A 20187-nucleotide genomic window follows, 5' to 3' on the forward strand; every position below is an offset into this window, starting at 1 on the left:
CAACCGGCCAGGGCCAATAAAAATTGTTTTTAAAAGTTAAAACAAGCCCGACCAGCCAGTTGGCGAAATGAATAGAGCATCGGACTGGGATGTGGAGGACCCAGGTTCAAAACATCAAGGTCTCCGGTTTGAGCACAGGCTCACCAGTTTCAGTGTGGGGTCACTGGCTTGAATGTGAGATCACAGACATGACTCCATGGTCACTGGCTTAAAGCCAAAGGTCGCTGGCTTGCTGGAGCCCCCCAGTCATAGCACATATGAGAATACAATTAATGAACAACTAAGGAGCCTCAATGAAGAATTGATGATTCTCTGCCTGACCGGGCGGGGGCGCAGTGGATAGAGCGTCGGACTGGGATGCGGAAGACCCAGGTTCGAGACCCCGAGGTCACCAGCTTGAGCGAGGGCTCATCTGGTTTGAGCAAAAGCTCACCAGCTTGAGCCCAAGGTCGCTGGCTCAAGCAACGGGTTACTCGATCTGCTGAAGCCTCGCAGTCAAGGCACATATAAGAAGGCAATCAATGAACAATTAAGGTGTTGCAATGCGCAACAAAAAACTAATGATTGATGTTTCTCATCTCTCCATTCCTGTCTATCCCTCTCTCTGACTCTCTCTCTGTAAAAAAAAAAAAAAAAAAAAAAAAAAAAAGAATTGATGATTCTCATCTCTCTCCCTTCCTGTCTGTCCCTATCTCTCCCTCTTTCTGTCTCTGTAAACAAAAATATTTTTTTAATGACCTTAAATATAGACTTCGATATGCACACATTTCCCCAATGATTTTGCTATCTAATAAGTCAAATCTACTGTAAGAACTTACCAAATTGCTGAATTGCTCTATCAGCACTCCAGGGCAATTCCAAAGTCATATGGACCCTTCGCCTTTGATTTTTGGCTCTCCGATCTGCTTGTAATGAAATACCTGAGCTGGCAGCTTCTGAGATGATAGCAATATTCTGTATCAAATGTAAGAGGAAAAGAAATCATCTCTTCTCACAGTACCCTAAAGTCCTTAGGTAGATTACAGTCCACCAATAACCACAACCTTCCTTCTTCTGAAATTACAGAACCCCCTATTTCAGCTGAGTGCATGGCTGCCCAGAATCAAACTACATTTCCCAGTCTCCCTTGCAGCTAAGTGTGGGCATACTCCAGCCAGCAGGTTTAGTGAAGTGAACAGATCCAGAAAGTGTCCTTAGAGTTGAGAACACACCCTTCTCTTTTGTATTCTCTGCTGGCTGAAATGAAGAATTGTAATGAATGAATCTACAACAGCTGTCTTACATGAGGTGACTTGGACATGGAGGCCCACGTATTCAAGGAACAAGGCAGGCCCTGGCCAGTTGGCTCAGTGGTAGAGCGTTGGCCTGGCGTGCAGGAGTCCCGGGTTTGATTCCCAGCCAGGGCACACAGGAGAAGCGCCCATCTGCTTCTCCACCCCTCCCCCTCTCCTTCCTCTCTGTCTCTCTCTTTCCCTCCCAAAGCCAAGGCTCCATTGGAGCAAAGTTGGCTCGGGCGCTGAGGATGGCTCTGTGGCCTCTGCCTCAGGTGCTAGAATGGCTCTGATCAGCAGAGCGAAGCCCCAAGATGGGCCGCCCCCTGGTGGGCATGCCGGGTGGATCCCGGTCAGGCGCATGCGGGAGTCTGTCTGACTGCCTCCCCGTTTCCAGCTTCGGAAAAATACCAAAAAAAAAAAAAAAGCAACAAGGTAGAAGAGACCTACTAACTCTTCAAGTGGCCATACCAGCCTCAGCCTAGCCTGCTCATGGGAGAGGTGCACGTGGGAGAAATCAACGTCTACCTTGATCGTCACTGTGACTGGATTTTCTGTCACTTAACAGCCAAAACTAATTTCAATCAATAAAATTTCCAATGCATACAGGCAAAAATTCACAAGGCAAGTACATAAAATAGATACTTCTACCTACAACTTTTAAATTTATTTAAAACATGGCCCTGACCAGTGGCTAAGTCAGGGGTCGGGAACCTTTTTGGCTGAGAGAGCCATGAACGCCACATGTTTTAAAATGTAATTCTGTGAGAGCCATACAACAACCCGTGTACGTTACGCATTATCCAATAAAAATTTGTTGTTGTCCTGGAGGACAGCTGTGATTGGCTCCAGCCATCCGCAACCATGAACATGAGCGGTAGGAAATGAATGGATTGTAATATGAGAATGTTTTATATTTTTAACGTTATTTTATTAAACATTTGTCTGTGAGCCAGATGCAAACATCAAAAGAGCCACATCTGGCTCACGAGCCATAGGTTTCCGACCACTGGGCTAAGAGGATAAAGTGTCATCCTGGCACACCAGGTCATGGGTTCAATCCCCAGTCAGGGCATGTAGGAGAAGCAATCAATAAGTGCACAACTAAATAGAGCAGCAAGTTGATGCTTCTCTACCTCCCCTTTCCTTCCCCCCTTCTTCTCTCTGTTGCAATCAATGGGAAAGTATTTAAAACACACTTTCGCCCTGACTGGCTGGCTCAGTGGTAGAGCATCAACCTGGCATGTGGATGTCCTAGGTTTGAATCCCAGTTAGGGCACACAAAAGAAGCAACCATCTACTTCTCCATCCCCACTTTTCTTTCTTCCCCTCCTGTAGCCATCACTCAATGGTTCAAGCTAGTCGGCCCTTGGTCCTAAGGGTGGCTCCATGGCCTCTGCCTTAAGCACTAAAAATAACTCGGTTGCTGAGCAACAGAGCAATGGCTCCAGATGGGCAGAGTATCGCCCCATAGGGAGCTTGCCGGGTGGATCCCCATCCAGGCACATACAGAAGTCTGTCTCTCTGCCTCCTTTCCTCTCAATTAAAACACACTCACACACCCACACTTTGACAGTGCCAACTACCATCTACTTTCTAGTAGTAACGCAGAAAAATTCATTCAAACATAATGCAAGCCCTGGTTGGGTAGGTCAGATGGTTAAGAGCAGGGGTCCTCAAACATTTTACACAGAGGGCCAGTTCACTGTCCCTCAGACCGTTGGGAGGGCTATAAAAAAAACTATGAACAAATCCCTATGAACACTGCACATATTTTATAGTAAAAAAACAAAATGGGAACAAATACAATATTTAAAATAAAGAACAAGTAAATTTAAATCAACAAACTGACCAATATTTCAATGGGAACTATGGGCCTGCTTTTGGCTAATGAGATGATCAATGTCCGGTTCCATATTTGTCACTGCTAGCCATAACAAGTGATATGATGCGCTTCCGGAGCCGTGACGCCGTACATCCCATGTTACCAAAAGTAGTACTGTACATGAGCGACACCGCGCTTTGTGGCGCAGCCACATAAAGTACTCCAGGAGCACAGGATGCGAATGACCTGTCACTGACACCAATGAAAGAGGTGCCCCTTCCAGAAGTGCAGCGGGGGCTGGATAAATGGCCTGAGGGGGCCGCATGTGGCCCGTGAGCCGTAGTTTGGGGATCCCTGGTTAAGAGCATTGTTCTGGGCCCTGGTCGGTTGGCTCAGCGGTAGAGCGTTGGCCTGGCGTGCGGGGGACCCGGGTTTGATTCCCGGCCAGGGCACATAGGAGAAGCGCCCATTTGCTTCTCCACCCTCTCCCCTCCTTCCTCTCTGTCTCTCTCTTCCCCTCCCACAGCCAAGGCTCCATTGGAGCAAAGATGGCCCGGGCGCTGGGGATGGCTCCTTGGCCTCTGCCCCAGGTGCTACAGTGGCTCTGGTCTCGGCAGAGCGACGCCCCGGAGGGGCAGAGCATCGCCCCCTTGTGGGCAGAGCGTCACCCCTAGTGGGCGTGTTGGGTGGATCCTGGTCGGGCGCATGTGGGAGTCTGTCTGTCTCTCCCCGTTTCCAGCTTCAGAAAAATAAAGAGCATTATTCTGATATGCCAAGGTTGCAGGTTTGATTCCTGGGTAGGGCACATACAAGAACAGGTCAGTGTTTCTTTTCTACCCCCCTTCCTCAAATCAGTAATTAAAAAAAGAAAAATATAATGCAAAGTGTGGTTAAGAGAGTTTATTCTCCCCCTTTCAGATTAACACATGGAGTTCAGGGGTGCTAACTACTTTTTAGCGATCTCATCAGCAAGCACTTACAGCAATTCCAACTAGATGGAGAAAAAACTGAGCTGAGAGTCTTAAAATGGATAAAGTTCAGCCTGACCTGTGGTGGCGCAGTGGGTAAAGCAGTGACCTGGAACAATAAGGTCACCAGTTCAAATCCTGGGTTTGCCGGTCAAGGCACAATGAGAAGCAACTACTACTACTACTACAAGTTCATGCTTCCGGCTACCCCTTCCCTTTTCTCCCTCTCTAAATAAATTTAAAAATCTTAAGAAAAAAACTGATAAAGCTTACTTAATAGTAAAAATCTACAGAAAGAGCCTATGGAAGCAACCAAAATCTCTCCCGCAGTCAGATATGCAAATCTAAGCCACAGTCATTCAGAGAAAACCATTCTAACATAACGTGACAGAGCAACAGAAGCAGCAGCTATATCAAAGGACACTCGTCATCTGCGCACATGATATGCTTCTAGATTCAAAATCAGACCGAGGCCAGAGGGTAGCATTAAGTACGGTGCCACTGCCTGACCAGACGGTGGCATAGAGGATAGAGCATCGGACTGGGATGTGGAGGACTCAGGTTCAAGACACCGAGGTCGCCAGCTTGAGCACAGGGCTCATCTGGTTTGGGCAAGGCTCACCAGCTTGAGCCCAAGGTTGCTGGCTGTAGCAGGGGGTCACTTGGTCTGCTGAACTCCCCCCCTACCCCGTCAAGGTACATATGAGAAACCAATCAATGAACTACTAAGGAACTGCAACGAAGAATTGATGTTTGGCCCTGGCCAGTTGGCTCAGCGGTAGAGCGTTGGCCTGGCGTGCGGGGGACCCGGGTTCGATTCCCGGCCAGGGCACATAGGAGAAGCTCCCATTTGCTTCTCCACCCCTCCCCTCCTTCCTCTCTGTCTCTCTCTTCCCCTCCCACAGCCAAGGCTCCATTGGAGCAAAGATGGCCCGGGTGCTGGGGATGGCTCCTTGGCCTCTGCCCCAGGCGCTAGAGTGGCTCTGGTCGCGGCAGAGCGACGCCCCGGAGGGGCAGAGCGTTGCCCCTGGTGGGCGTGCCGGGTGGATCCCGGTCAGGCGCATGCAGGAGTCTGTCTGTCCCCGTTTCCAGCTTTAGAAAAAGAAAAAAAATAATAAAAATTTTAAAAAAAGAATTGATGTTTCTCATCTCTCTCCCTTCCTGTCTGTCTGTCCCCATCTGTCTGACTCTATCACCACACACAACACAAAAAAAGTATGGTGCCACTAAGATAACCTGAGAAAATGCAGTATTTTAATATTCTGATTAAAGATTTCAAAAGCCTCCATGCTATCAAGAACCAAACTAATTATTTTTTGAGTCAGAGCGAGAGAGAAGCATCAACTTGTTCCACTCAGTTGTGCCACTGATTGCTTCTCATAAGTGCCCTGACCAGGGCTTAAACTGGGGACCTCAGAATGTCAAGCCTGCACCCTCATGGCCAAGCTGGTGACCGTGTGATCGAGCCAGCATGCCCAGCACTCTGGGGTGGCACTCTATCCACCGTACCACTGCCCAGGGCCAAGAACCTTATTTAATTCTGTGCATAGCACAGAACACCTATTATTAAAAAATATAGACTAACATTCAATAAGCATAATTTATAATAAAATAAGAAACCTTCTAAAGATTTGTCTAAACGTCTAAATGTACGGGCTGTCCTTGTCATTGCACAGCATCCCACAAAAACAAAGCAGGGGCGGGGGGAGAAAAACACCCCAGAAAAACATACCTTATCTCCATCCATAAATCTTTGTTTTTCCGTGATATTTAGTATTTCCACTGGGACATCAAGTTCAGATCTTGACTCATAAGATATGCTTCCATCATCATTGCTTACAACCCTCCCCTTGCGACCAGTCATCTGCAAAGCCAAACAAACAGAGCCATCACCCATAAAGGTGCCAGGCTTGAATCCAGGACTCCTTCACAGGAGAAACCGGGTGTGAAGTGGAGGGAGGATAAGCCAATGCATGCTGTGCGAGTGCTCGGGGGACATTGTGACACGGCCCCCTGGCCCTGAAAAGTTCCTATTCCAGCGAAGAGAGCAGACATGTGGCCATGAGTATAAAGGTTCCTGGCAGGTGCAGAGACTGAGAGGTGTCTCGGGCAGACACCCAAACACTAAGGGCTCCAGGATGAGCACTGGGGTAGAAGAAGGGCCCTAGAGCTGACAGGAAACTAGACAGATCATTACTTGAAGCTACCCAAAACATCACTCATTCTACAGGGTTTCAGAAGTGGCCAAAAATGACCAAGAACAAACACAGCCCTGCTCAAGCCCTATTTACCTCAGCAACATTCTCAGGGCCGCCAAGTTCATCAATAAGTTCATCCAAGGTATTAGGAGGGAGGTCTTCAGCTAATTTTTCTAATTTATCAAGAAGGTCTTTCTTCATCTGCTGGGCCCTTTCCACGGCATCCTGACTTGTTATAAGGCTGTTGTTACTGTTGATATTACTATTAGCTAAATAAAGTACATTTGTTAAAGATCAGTACATGTTTTAAATATTTGTTTTGTTTAAAAGTACATTTCACAAACAAAGCAAGCTTCCACACAGGTACCTGGTGCACTGTTAGGAGCAGGTGAAACAACTGGTGTAGATGAAAAGCTAGGTCGTTTTGATCCGAGACCTGATGCTAATAAGGCACTTTGAATAGAATCTGGATCTATACTTTTCTTTTTTTTCCTATCTTTGTTTTTCTTGTGGTCTTTTCTGATTAACCAAGGATCTGAAAATTAAAGTAAGATATGTGTCAAATCACTTGTTAAAACAAGCACAGACTCTTCAAAGAAAACAACCACTGAGGTTTTTTCTTGTCAACTGACAACTTGTAAACAGTTGCCAACTACAGAGGTCCAGTTCATCTACCACCATGCAGCACAATCCCATGGCTTGAGGTTAAAACTACCGTGGCAAAACTGGGGTCACCATCTCACATAAATGAGCTTAACCTCCAGTGGACAGACAAGCCTGGAACTCTCTGCCAAGCAAAGATCAGAATCTGTGTAATGATTTGTACTTCAAAGAAAAAAAGGTCTTGTTGTAAGAGCGGGTATCAAATGAATGGAAATGACCACCCCTTCGTCCCCATGTAACACCCTGATGGACTTACCATACTCATCATCCTCGCTAGACTCATCTCTAAAGGGGTTGAAGTCATCGTCATCGCCAGAGCTCATGTTTTTGGAGCTCTCGTAGTCACTCTCCTCATTCTCAGAGGCGTCGGACTCGCTTCCACTGTCATCGGAACTGCTACCAGTAAGGCCACCTACATTCCGTGCTTTTTTGGCTTCTCGAGTTATTTCTTCACCTACCCTCAAACCCAACAAGACAGTTAGCCCCAACACACTGTTGTAAAGATCCAGAAAATTACATTCATTCTTGAGTTAATCCAAATGAAACCAGTAGAAGAAAAGCATTTACCTAAGTATGAACAAATAAAATGCACAAAAAAAGCGCTAACCTTCCGGACTCACACAGAAATTAGGTTATGTTCAATTATTAGAAAGTATAAACTCAAACCTGCCTTCAAGCGCACCAAATTCAGAACAGAAACAAAACAGATTCTCGGGAACGGTCACAGTTAACTGTGTATAGGATTGAGAGAAGAGGCTAGATAATTATAGTCGTACAGAATACTTAAAAAATAGGACTTCATGGAATACAGCTGACCCTTGAACAGCATTGGTTTGAACTGCATGGATCCAATTATACAGATATTTTTCCATCAGTACTATGTATTGTCCTTTTCTTATGATTTTAATAACATTTCCTTTCCTCTAGCTTAAGATGTTCTAAGTACACAGTACAGTAACAAAACACATAACATACAAAAATGAGTTGACTGTTATCAGTAGGGCTTGCAGCTAAGAACAGGCTATTAATTGTTAAGTTTTGGGGGAGTGGGTGCTCCTAACTCCTGTGCTGTTCAAGGGTCAATTGTACAATCTATAAAACTGCATATTTAAAGAAAACAATAATCTGAATTGTCTTAATATTCAGAAAAGATATCTGAAACCAATCAAAACCAAATAACATTAAAAGGTTCACACAGTTAAGATGCCACCACTGCTAGTACACAGCATTACTTATTGTGCCAATAAGAGAATTAAAAACATTGCCAATCAGACTATAATAACCAACTCACGTTTAAGTGTTTTAAACATGTAAAAAACTTCTTTCTTAGGATTAACAAAACATGGTTAAACTGTCAGTCACCGTGTTTAGAGCACACAGCATGACGGTCTGTTACACAGTAAGTTCTCACCCCTGTACAGAAAGCACGCCCGAGAAAGACTGTAAACAAACACACGTGTCCACAGCTTTGACAACAGAAAGGCCCAGACTCTGGTTCCCACTAGCGGTGTGAACCTGAGAAAATTCCCTAACCTCAGTCTTTCTATGCCTTGTTCCTTGTCTGTAAGTCTGAAGAACTAAGACTTGCTTTCATATGAACCTTTACATGGCTTGTGCTTACTCCATGCCTAGCGGTATTCAAATGCCTCAAGCCCTAACGTAAAGTGGGTTTTCTGTGCATTCAAAATACACAAGTGACAGTGAAAACAAGCAGCCACTGGCCAACTCAGGGAAGTCAGTTAATTGCCAAACTGTATCTGCTTCAAAATGTTCAAATCTATTTTCAGTAACATTAAAAAAAACAACCAAAACCCACCTTTCCGCTTCTTTATTTTATTCTCTTTACAAGGACTGTCTCTTGGTGAACTGTTGTTACTTGGACCTGTCAAATCGATTCCCAGCAAACTATAAAGCTTTTTCCTGTCTGGAGCAGGGAAGTGTTTTTCAATGAGTGACTGCAACACTCCTCTGTTCACAGGAGAGAGAAGAGTGACAATGAGCGATTCAGCTTGAAAAATAATTATATATAAAGTCTCACTGAAGATAAACTAATCTAAATCAGCAACTTTAAACCAATGCACCGTTAAGAATTTTGAAAACATGCAATATTTGACTAGTCAGGGGAACTGACCTCTTTTTTTTTAAATCGTAAAAAAAAAAAAAAAAAAAAAAAAAGGAAAAAATGACAAAAGCCAACAAAACAATATCCATCCAATATACTTGTTTTTTTGTGTCAGGCAAAAAATATATTTTTTGGTGTGCTATAGCATTTTAGTCATTAGTTTATATGTGCCATTAGATTAAAAAGGTTTAAAATTACTGATCTAAGTAAAAGCTCAAAATCAACATTACTTGGCAGTTGAAACAAAATCATTCAGTTCTCCTCCGCCCTCTTCCAAGGCTTCTAATGTTCTGGCTTCTCCTGTAGACTGTAGGCCAATTACAACACACTAAAGAAAAAAAAGACATGTCAATTATACATAAAAATATGCATGTGGCACGTATGACAATATTTTTTTTCAGAAACAGAGAGAGAGGGATAGATAGGGACAGACAGGAATGGAGAGAGATGAGAAGCATCAATCATCAGTTTTTCATTGCAACCTTAGTTGTTCATTGATTGCTTTCTCATATGTGCCTTGACCGCGGGCCTTCAGCAGACCGAGTGACTCCTTGCTTGAGTCAGTGACCTTGGGTTCAAACTGGTGAGCTTTGCTCAAACCAGATGAGCCCGCACTCAAGCTGGCGACCTTGGGGTCTTGAACCTGGGTCCTCTGCATCCCAGTCCGACGTTCTATCCACTGTGCCACCGCCTGGTCAGGCACGTATGATATTTTAAAAAGTACTTATTTCTTTATCTTTACCTGCATCCTTGGCATACTGATATAACGCTCTAACCAACTGAACTTCATGGAGCCTGGACTTTTAAGACATTTTGAATACTTACTTAAGAAAAAAATGTCTGCCTGACCAGGCGGTGGCGCAGTGGATAGAGCGTCGGACTGGGATGCAGAGGACCCAGGTTCGAGACCCTGAGGTCACCAGCTTGAGAGGGGCTCATCTGGTTTGAGCAAAAGCCTACCAACTTGAACCCAAGGACGCTGGGTCCAACAAGGGGTTACTCGGTCTGCTGAAGGCCCCCGGTCAAGGCACATATGAGAAAGCAATCAATGAACAACTAAGGTGTCGTTCAATGCGCAATGAAAAACTAATGATTGATACTTCTCATCTCTCTCCGTTCCTGTCTGCCGTTCCTGTCTGTCTGTTCCTGTCTATCTCGCTCTCTGACTCACTCTCTGTCTCTGTAAAAAATAAATAAGTAAATAAATAAAACATAAAAAAAGAAAAAAATGTCTGACCTGTGGCAGCATCGATGGATAAAACGTCAACCTAGAATGCTGAGGTTGCCAGTTCAAAACCCTGGGCTTGCCCGGTTGGGGCACATATGAGAAGCAACTACTATAAACTGATGCTTTCCGCTCCTCTCCCTGTCTTTCTCTCTATCCTACTGCTAAAAAATAATATCTTTAAAAAAAAAGATTTCAAACAAAAATGACCATTTTTTGTGCATGTGTGCTCATGTACTTAGTCTACATATATTTGAGACATGTTATATGTAAAAACTACTGCAGCAGTGGACATGACTGAAACCCCTGCCACAGCTCTTTGTGCTTTAAGCAGAGATATAGTCCTCAAAAAGAAAAAAAAGCTATGGTGTTGCAGTGGCTAAAGCATCGACCTGGAATGCTGAAGTTACTGGTTGGAAACCCTGGGCTTACTGGTCCAGGCACATATGGGAGTTAATACTTCCTGCTCATCCCCCTTCTCTCTCACTCTCTTCTAAAATGAATAAATAAAATCTTAAACAAAAAATAAAAAGAAATAAAAATAAAAAGACAAAAACCTTAACATATATATCTATGCCCTGGCTGGGTAGTTCAGTTGGTTAATGTGGTATTCTGACATGCCGAGTTGTGGGTATGATCCTCGGTGATGGCAGATACAAGAATCAACCAATGATGGCATGAATAAGTGAAACTAGTCCATGTTTTTCTCTCTTTAAAAATAAGTCAATAAATAAAGAAAAGAAACGTATATATCCACATGTTATCAGTGGTTACATCAAGGGCAAATTATAGTCATGTTTATTTCTTCACATCTTTTTGAACTATCTAAATTCTTTATAACCAGGCACTGTTTTTATTATTTTAAAAACTATTTTAATTTTATTTATTCATTTTTAGAGAGGAGAGAGAGAGGGAGAGAGACAGAGAGGGAGACAGAGAGAGAGAGAAGGGGAGAGGAGCTGGAAGCATCAACTCCCATATGTGTGCCTTGACCAGGCAAGCCCAGGGTTTCAAACCGGCGACTTCAGCATTTCCAGGTCGACGCTTTATCCACTGCGCCACCACAGGTCAGGCTTTAAAAACTATTTTTTACAGTCTTAACTTCATTAATACAATATTTTTACAACTATCCTTTAGAAAAAGCAAGCATTATAAGTAAAACTCCTTACCACACAAAAGACTAAAACAAAAAAAAATGAACCTCCTAAAAGTGTCCAACTTACTTTTCCATTCTTGATTTCTTCTCGCGCCAGCTGCACAACCCGCTTAACTTTAGAGGCTATGCACAAGTACTTGAAAAACCTCTGGTGAGCAGACCAGAACTGCCCCCACATGGACTTCTTCATCCGCTGCTCTGCATCGATCAAATCCGCAGCTTGCTGAAACCGCTCCCTGGCGATGACCCACTGAAGATGCAGCCAACATTTTAGGTGTTTCATCTTTGAGTGCATATTATTTTAAAATAACTAGTTCAGTCAAAATAATGTTAAGGGTAAGACCATTAATTTTGTGAAGCATATTCAGTAACTTGGGATCTCTAAAAATGCTTTTTAGGATGCTCACACACCACTGTTCCAAAATTCTTATGACTAATGCAAGTATTTTAAGAAAGAGTTACATTGTGATATTTAAAACTATGCAACACAAATAAATGGCTATTTTTTTAAACATTAGCAAAGAGAAGACTGGGACTATTAGGAAAAGAAGGATCTGGTGATTATCTGTTGTAAGTTACACTGAACAAAAACTAGCAGATACATTAGCAGGTGCATTAAAAATACTGGGAATTAAAGAAAAAGTCCTTACCAGCTTGACTGCTTTGTTATACATTTTTACATAGCTCTGAGAAAGAAGAACTTCCTCAATTTTGAAGGTCACTCCAGTAAAGCTCAGCTGTCGAGCAATGTACATTCCTCGAAGCTTCATATCCATAGCAACTATTTCCATGGCACCAACACCTCTGAATAAAATTAAAACATACAGTAACTATCAATAAATATAGTAGGGCTTTAACATACACGCAAGAGGAGTTTCTAGCAATACACATTTTCTAGACCGTTCCTGTGAACGAACAATGTACACTGTAAACAACAATTACCTCCGTTCTACTGCTTGAATAAAATCACTGAATTCTCTGAACGGGGTTCCTTCACCCCATATTCCTAGACGGTTCATATAGGCCATGTTTCGTGGTTCAGAAGCACCTGAAAACAAATAAGGAAATAAAACATAGTGCCACTAAAAAATTAAGCTATGCACAAATCTTTTAAATAAATAGCTACTCACCAGTGGCACTAGCATAAACAACTCTGGCTTTTGGCAATTTGTTCTGAAGTTCTAAAACTGCTAAGCCTGTTTTGGTTGGCTTTGAAGAACCAACAGGACACAAGTTTTTTGCTTTATGACATTCATCAAATACTATCTGTAAGAAATAAATTAAGGAACATATCACAGTAATGTGTATCCTGTGTCTTCAATCTTCCAGGAAGTTAACTTTTATTTCCCTGAGGCCTTAGGCAACATCCAAGATTTCTCAGGTGGTGGTCCTAAGATTATTAGGGGAAAGGATGCTGTTGATAGTCAGCCCCTGGGCATTAACTTTGTAAAATAGCACCCACATGCCTGTCACCCCACCCTGTCAAACCTACACTTTGCCATGTGGGCTGCAGGCTGCTTGCTCGTTCAGGAAGGCGACAGACACCAGTGGAGCCCCCTGTGCCTCTCCTTGACTGCACCCCCCACCCAGGTCTCAGACGCACCCACTGAATTTGGTCTTCTTCGCTGGATACTGAATTCCTAACTGGAATGGAAGACAAGATTCACGGCGGCACAAAGTCCACCACGGAGATAATTTAGGCAAACTCCATCATTAGAAGTAACAAGTGACCCCCTTAGTCAGCACTTCAGATCCCGCTGATGATCACAGAGGACAGCAAGGCTGTGCTGCGCACAAAGAAGTCAGGAAGCCCTAAGGCAACAGTTTCCTGTCTTCCCAGGTGCTCTGCTAGTGAACATGCATGTGGAGCCCCAAGAGAGACAGAGGAGTCAGCATTTCCCACATCTCTGAGCGTTTCCCTGAACCCAGGAACATCAACACTGGCCTCCTGTATGACAGCTGCCAGTCACCTTCCCGCCCTCCTCAGCCTCTGTTTAAACATTAAAGCTGGCACTCCTGCAATTTGTTTCTTTAATCTCAGAACCCATTTTCTACATATTCACCCTTATGTTAACTTTTGTGTCATTAAAAAATATAAAAATGTTTCTTGCAAAGGATACCACTCCATCAAAGTCATCACCGCACCAGTGGAGAAGCTGTTTTAACCTCGTTTTATATTTCCCGCCAGACTGACTTTCACCAATAAGGGAAGAATAGGTAGCAAAAATAACACCCTTTTTCACACTCCCATTATGTTTGGAAGAAATTTTTCCATATTTAAACTAAAAAAGAAAAGAGAAGAATTTAGTATATGTACTTTTCTCTGTAAAATATTTATCCCACCCAAACCTCTGTTGCAGGAATCTGGTAGTCCATGGTGAGCTCTGGGTAAGTCAAGGACCTCCTGAGAGTACACACAAAATATCTTATACATATGACCAAACACATACAACATATCCAACATATATATGTATATATGTGGTACAAGGTATCATGCACATTTTTATGGTACGAGGATCCCCTTTTCAGTCTCAAAAACGTCTATTACCAAAAAAAGATTACAAACCAAACTCCATTCTACAAATATTTATTGTATATTTATTACTATGTGCAAAACACTGTAAGTTCTGCAGGAAATATAAAAATTATGATTAATAGTTAATGTGTCTTTCTTCAGTTACACTGACTAGGAAATTGAAAATATTTTAGGTGCTACTTACATGGTTTTATTTTGAACAGTTAGCAGTCATTCAAGCTATAGCACCTTACCTACTAATCACATTAGAAATGGCCACCCAAAAACGCACTGGTAAGCAGGGCAACAATGAACCAACCAGGGACTCGTGTGGCAAGTAGATTTATGGTAACTTATTTTCAAAGGGCCAGAGGGAGAAAATTGCAAGAAATATGTCTGTCTATTCTAGCCTAAAACTCCAGCAATCAGTGCCTAGCTGGATGACAACAAAGAATCCGAAAATTAAGAACCTTATCATATTAAACTGTGCTTTAGATAGAGACACACATTTTCTTTCACTTGACAGACTGTCTTAACATGAACACAAGTATGGGTATACGAGTCCACTGGATGTACAAGTATCTAAACCAGTCTCCACACCGCAGTAATTTTCAGCTTTATTCCACTGCACCTTCTCACATTTGAGTTTCACCCATATGATGTTAATTCAGAAATAACAACAAACATTAACACCGAAGACTATCTATAACAACAAAGACAAGGCCCACTTTTGCCACTACATAAGCCTGCCTGGCATAGATCTGACCCACAAACTAACAGTAGCTAGCACTCACTAGGTTTTCTGCGCAAGTAACTCACTGAATCCTTATAACAACCCTACGAAGTAGAAACTTATTATTCCCATATCATACACAAGTCAGTATTTATTGAAAGACCAACTGAATAAACTTTCATACCTTATTTAATGAATGAACCAAAATGTTTTTTGCTCCAATATCCCTCAAATCTCTTTCAGCATCATACTTTAAATCATTTGAAACACTGAACCTGCCACAGAAATAAATAAATAGATAAATAAACGCAAATTGCATCATTCTGGTAATTTTAAGGAATAAATAAAAGCAGGCCTAGGTACTTCAAAAAAATATAAACTTCCTCATTGTGCCCTGCATACGCTGAAGTAACGCTGAAGTAACGGTGCACATGTGAGAGCTTTGCAGCCAGCCGTTAGCACTTACCACAACGCCCTCTTTCTACTCAGCAGGTAATTCTCATAGATGATTCCCGCTATTGTCCTTCCTTTCCCGACACCTGCACCGTCACCGATTAAGAAGCCCGCGCGATCTCCATTAGGTAGGAATGTTTCATGTTGCTGAAAAACAAAAAGCTGCCAATTAATCTTTTTTTTTAAAGAGAGAGAGAGAAAGTTAGAGAGGGATAGATAGGGACAGACAGACAGGAACAGAGAGAGATGAGAAGCATCAATCATTAGTTTTCATTGCGACACCTTAGTTGTTCATTGATTGATTTCTCATATGTGACTTGACCAGGGGGTTACAGCAGACCGAGTAACCCCTTGCTCAAGCCAGCGACCTTGGGTCCAAGCTGGTGAGCTTTTGCTCAAACCAGATGAGCCCGCACTCAAGCTGGCAACCTTGGGGTCTCGAACCTGGGTCCTCTGCATCCCATTCCGATGCTCTATCCACTGAGCCACCGCCTGGTCAAGTTAATCTACTTCTTTTGATAAATTTGGACATCAGTCTTTCATACACTGTCTAGGATTATATTAACACAACCTTTGTTTATACAATGGCATGCAGTTTGGCTTAGTATGGATATATAATCTTTTATTTGTATATATTCAATCTCGTTAGGTACACATGCACCAGGCAAATAAAATTAACAAATTGATGTGCATTCTTCTATGCCCCTTATAACACCTGCACAACCAGAAAAACTTAAAAAAATTTTAATTTATTTATGATGTTAGAGAAAGAGAGAAAGGGAGATAGAGAGACACAAACACTGATCTGCTCCTGTATGTGCCTGGACCAGGAATTGAACCTGCAAATTCTGTGTTTTGAGCCAAGTGAGCTATCTAGCCAGGGCCCATATACAAACTTTTGCATCACACATAAATGTGTGTGTGTGTGTGTGTGTGTGTGTGTGTGTGGCTATTTGGCCATTACTATCTTGACAAAGATAGAGTATGATAGGCCCTGGACAGTGGCTCAATGGATAGAGCATCAGCCCAGTATATGGACATCCCAGGTTTGATTCTTGGTCAGGGCACACAGGAGAAGTGACTATCTGCTTCTCCACCCTTCTCCCTTCTCTCTCTCTTCCCCTCCTGCAGCTAGTGGCTCAATTGGTTTGAATGTGGCCCTGGACACTGAGGATGGCTCTGCTGATCTGAGTGCATCAACCTCAGACAATAAAAACAGCTCAGTACTCGAGCATGAGCAAATGATGGGTTTGCTGGGTGGATCTCAGTCGGAGTGCATGCAGGAGTCTGCCTCACTATCTCCCCTCCTGTCATCTAAAAATAAATAAATAAATAAATAGATAAATAAATAAATAATTTAAAGATAGAGTATGACACAAATGCTTTCAAAACAACTGGCATTTAACTCACACTGTAGTAAAAGCTGAAACAACACCCATACAGTAACACCTCAGTTTATTCAATCACCCTCAAGAGTATGGGCTTCAAAATCTTCTCTAGCTTTCAGGCAGGGACTGTAACAAATAGCCTTACATGAATGCTCTTACCTAATGAGGATAAGAACATAAAGGATAGTCTGTGGGATAGTTCCCCAGCAATGGAATTGTTAAGTAAAGGATTTATGTATTTTTAATCTTAATATATATTCCCAGCGAATTCCAAAAGGTTGTGGTATTTGTCATATCCACTAGCAATGCACTTTCTATATCCATCTACCCCCATTTAATTTTCTAACACATAAAACATACCTGAAATCACATCCACAAGTTTTGCATGCAAGAGAAACTTTCCTCTGGACCAAAACAACCATATTATATAGATTAAGATTAAAAAGTAAATATGGTACCCAGTTATAAAGGAGCATTGCCTACTTACCTGTGCTGCATAAGTAACTGCTTCAAGCTGTAGCGCTGACAACCAGCCATTGTCAATGGTTTCCTCGGATATGGATGTTTTGTACCAAACATCAGGAGGAGTAACACTGGATAAAGAGCTAGTTTCCACAACAGCGTCTGGGTGACGCAGGCCAATTTTTACTAAACAAAAATTTAAAAAACAGTTCATTTGAATTATCCTAGATAATAATACTTCCAGTTGTATTATGCCATTGCAATATGTCTGTCCCTATCTATCTATCCCTCTCTCTAACTTTCTCATGGCAGAAAATACAAGTAAATAAGTAACTAAACATGCTAGGATTCTACTGAAAAGAATTACTAATAGAAAAGTGCTGTTTAAATTAGACTAAAATGACCTATTTACTGACTGCCTGTTTTAAATAGACTTGCTGATTAAAAAGATCTAGAAAAATAACCAACTTAGCGTACACACCAGGTTCGCCAGTAGTAACAGGACAGAATCCTACAACTGAGGAGTTTGCATGAATGAACCATTCACTTCAATTATTGATAAAATAATTTATTTTGGCCCTGGCCGGTTAGCTCAGTGGTAGAGTGTCGGCCTGGCGTGCGGGAGTCCGGGGTTCAATTCCCGGCCAAGGCACACAGGAGAAGCGCCCATCTGCTTTCCCCCCCTCCCCCCCTCCTTCCTCTCTCTGTCTGTCTCTTCCCCTCCCGCAGCCAAGGCTCCATTGGAGCAAAGTTTGCCCAGGCGCTGAGGATGGCTCGGTGGTCTCTGCCTCAGGTGCTAGAATGGCTCTGATTGCGGCAGAGCATCGCCCCCTGGTGGGCATGCCAGGCGGATCCCGGTCGGGCGCATGCGGGAATCTGTTTGACTGCCTCCCCTTTTCCAACTTCAGAAAAATACAAAAATACAAAAATAAAAAATAATTTATTTTATCAATATTTGCCATATAATTTTATCTTGGAAAATCTTTCCAAAGAAATCTTGGCTACTAAATTAAATAGCATCTCATTCCCCAAAATGTATAATGTGAATGTAATTTAAAATAGGGGTCAGCAAACGTTTCCTAAGTGATCAGTCAGCAAATATGTCCAGTTCTGGAGGGCGGCGGGTTTTTTACATCTCTGGGACATTGCTGTTGTTGCAGGGTAAAAGCAGTTGTAGCTGATAAATAAACCAATGGGCATGGCTAGGTGCCAATAAAATCTTATTTATAAAAACAGGCAATGGTCCAGATTTACTTTGCTGACCTCTGTTTCAAGGGCCATCAATAAACTTTCAATCCTTTTGTGAAGGCTATTATTGGGAGGGAGGAACATAAAATTTCAGATACCACAACCTAAAGCTCATTTTAAATGACCAGAAAAGTTTGAGGTATTAGAGCTCATTCGTGGTTGATAAACAGAGATTTTTAGTTTAGTGATATTATTAGTGGCTTTTTATAGGAACCCAGTTATAAAAAAGACAAAATCTAGCCATAGGGTTTTTTTTAATATAATGAAATTGTGAAAATTTTTATATAAAAGCTAAAAAATATTTTCATGGTAATTATGGAAAAAAGGTAATAATGTTAAACCACTAAATTCAAATATAGTAGCATATTTTAAGATTGTTTTTATAATTTGAGTTAGATAACTTCTTTACATAAACCTAAGATACATACATTTACATCTCCATTTACTGATTTCATTATCACTGCTATTTATGAGCAAAATTAACTTGAAACAAAATAAAACCCAAGGTTTTATTAAGATTTAAAAGACTTCAACCTAAAACAAAATTCTAAATTTGTGTAAGAAAAAAATTAAAACCAGACTAATATATTCAAACAAATTATAGTTTAAAATATTACAAAGCTTATACTTGTCAAATCCTGAGGTACCCAGTATCGATAGATCCTAAAGATCATGTGTGTGGGAAAGTTAAGTTCAGGAGGAACCATGAAGTCTGTCACTAATTTGACAAATGCCAAAGACGTACACTTTATTGGCATATACTCTGCATAGGTTTCTGCATGACCCATTTCTTCTTCATCTTCTTCTTCTGGCTCATCTTCCTCTTTTACAACAGGGACCTTCTGTAACAGAGAGCAGAATCAATTCTAATCCCAGAAACTGGAGGCCCAGCCAGACGAAAAAATTCTTTTGCAGGAATACTCGCAATCTTCAGTCCTGGAAATACAACAAACTACCTCTGTATTCCTTGAAATCGGGGCCCCACCTATGGCTGCCCCACTTCTCCCATGACCTACTCTCATCTCCGACACACAAAGGGGTCGCCACAGGGCTTCACCTTCCTCCCACCATCATCTCAAAATGCTGTCCCCTTCAGTACCGCTTACCAGCCTCGCTGATGCTCAGAATTCTATCCTGTCCCCACAAGAGGAAGGGGTTTGGAAAGAAGGCAGAGGAGCCCCACACACCCTAGACTCCTGGGCGGAAACTACAGGTCTCACAGCCCACCCTCTTTCCAGTTCACTTCCAGCTATCTTCTTTCCCTCAGACACTAAACCAAAGCCCCAGGAAACTGGAGTTTAAAGGTTCTTCTGAAGGACAGAGAACTTATTTCTGACATCTGTGTCTTCAGAAACATAACCACATATTTAGTAACCCAAATCATTTACTAACCAAACCTCGGCACATCTGACCACAAAATGGGAAGCTATTAGTAACTATGCCAGGGAAACAGGAGCAGACCCGGACTGTCCCAGGCAAACAGAGCAAATGGTCACTATAGTCATGTGTTACCTTATTTTTCTCCAGAATCTTAAATGGACAGAGGTCAGAGGACACAAAAGACCCTGAACAAGCCTCTTTTCACCAGCAGCAAACCATTAGGAGAGCTCTTTATGAACGTGTGCTTGTTCCAAGAAGAGTATGCTGCTGCAGCAGCAGTGGCAGAGGGAGAACCACTGCACCCAGGCAGGGGAGGAACAGCAAGCCCAGTCAGGCCCCACCGGTGATAGCATGGCAGGGGAGAGAAGGGAAGGCTCTTCCTTTGTTTTTGCTGGTTGGCCAAACAAACAGATTATCAGCCCCAATTGTGCTGTTGTTTATTTGTGCAGCCTTGGGCAAATCACTGAAATCCCGAGTCCTCCTATGTCCACTTCTACCTCAGCTACAACAGAATGGCACCCTATGCTGCATGACCTCTGTCACCCTCAACCTTATCATCCTCTGCTGAAATTTAAATTTT

The 20187-nt window shown here is 42.4% G+C and overlaps 1 protein-coding gene across 6 annotated transcripts in view; it reads right to left on the reverse strand.

Moving 5' to 3' along the window:
• Window positions 1-20187, reverse strand: part of SBNO1 (strawberry notch homolog 1) — a 61521-nt gene that overhangs the window by 17941 nt on the left and 23393 nt on the right. For 5 of the 6 annotated variants that reach the window (XM_066260723.1, XM_066260722.1, XM_066260727.1 and 2 more), the window contains 16 exons: window positions 18973-19069; window positions 17005-17165; window positions 15143-15276; window positions 14861-14951; window positions 13549-13710; window positions 12559-12694; window positions 12371-12476; window positions 12079-12232; window positions 11496-11678; window positions 9278-9375; window positions 8742-8893; window positions 7182-7379; window positions 6630-6797; window positions 6356-6531; window positions 5797-5928; window positions 819-954 (listed from right to left, as the gene is read on the reverse strand). In XM_066260723.1, coding sequence (XP_066116820.1) covers window positions 819-954; window positions 5797-5928; window positions 6356-6531; window positions 6630-6797; window positions 7182-7379; window positions 8742-8893; window positions 9278-9375; window positions 11496-11678; window positions 12079-12232; window positions 12371-12476; window positions 12559-12694; window positions 13549-13710; window positions 14861-14951; window positions 15143-15276; window positions 17005-17165; window positions 18973-19069 — 2284 coding nt within the window. The remainder of the gene's footprint in view (window positions 1-818; window positions 955-5796; window positions 5929-6355; window positions 6532-6629; window positions 6798-7181; window positions 7380-8741; window positions 8894-9277; window positions 9376-11495; window positions 11679-12078; window positions 12233-12370; window positions 12477-12558; window positions 12695-13548; window positions 13711-14860; window positions 14952-15142; window positions 15277-17004; window positions 17166-18972; window positions 19070-20187) is intronic. The other variant, XM_066260725.1, reaches the window with a different exon arrangement.

This window comes from Saccopteryx bilineata, chromosome 2, assembly GCF_036850765.1.
Source record: "Saccopteryx bilineata isolate mSacBil1 chromosome 2, mSacBil1_pri_phased_curated, whole genome shotgun sequence".
Taxonomy (NCBI): Eukaryota; Metazoa; Chordata; class Mammalia; order Chiroptera; family Emballonuridae; genus Saccopteryx; species Saccopteryx bilineata.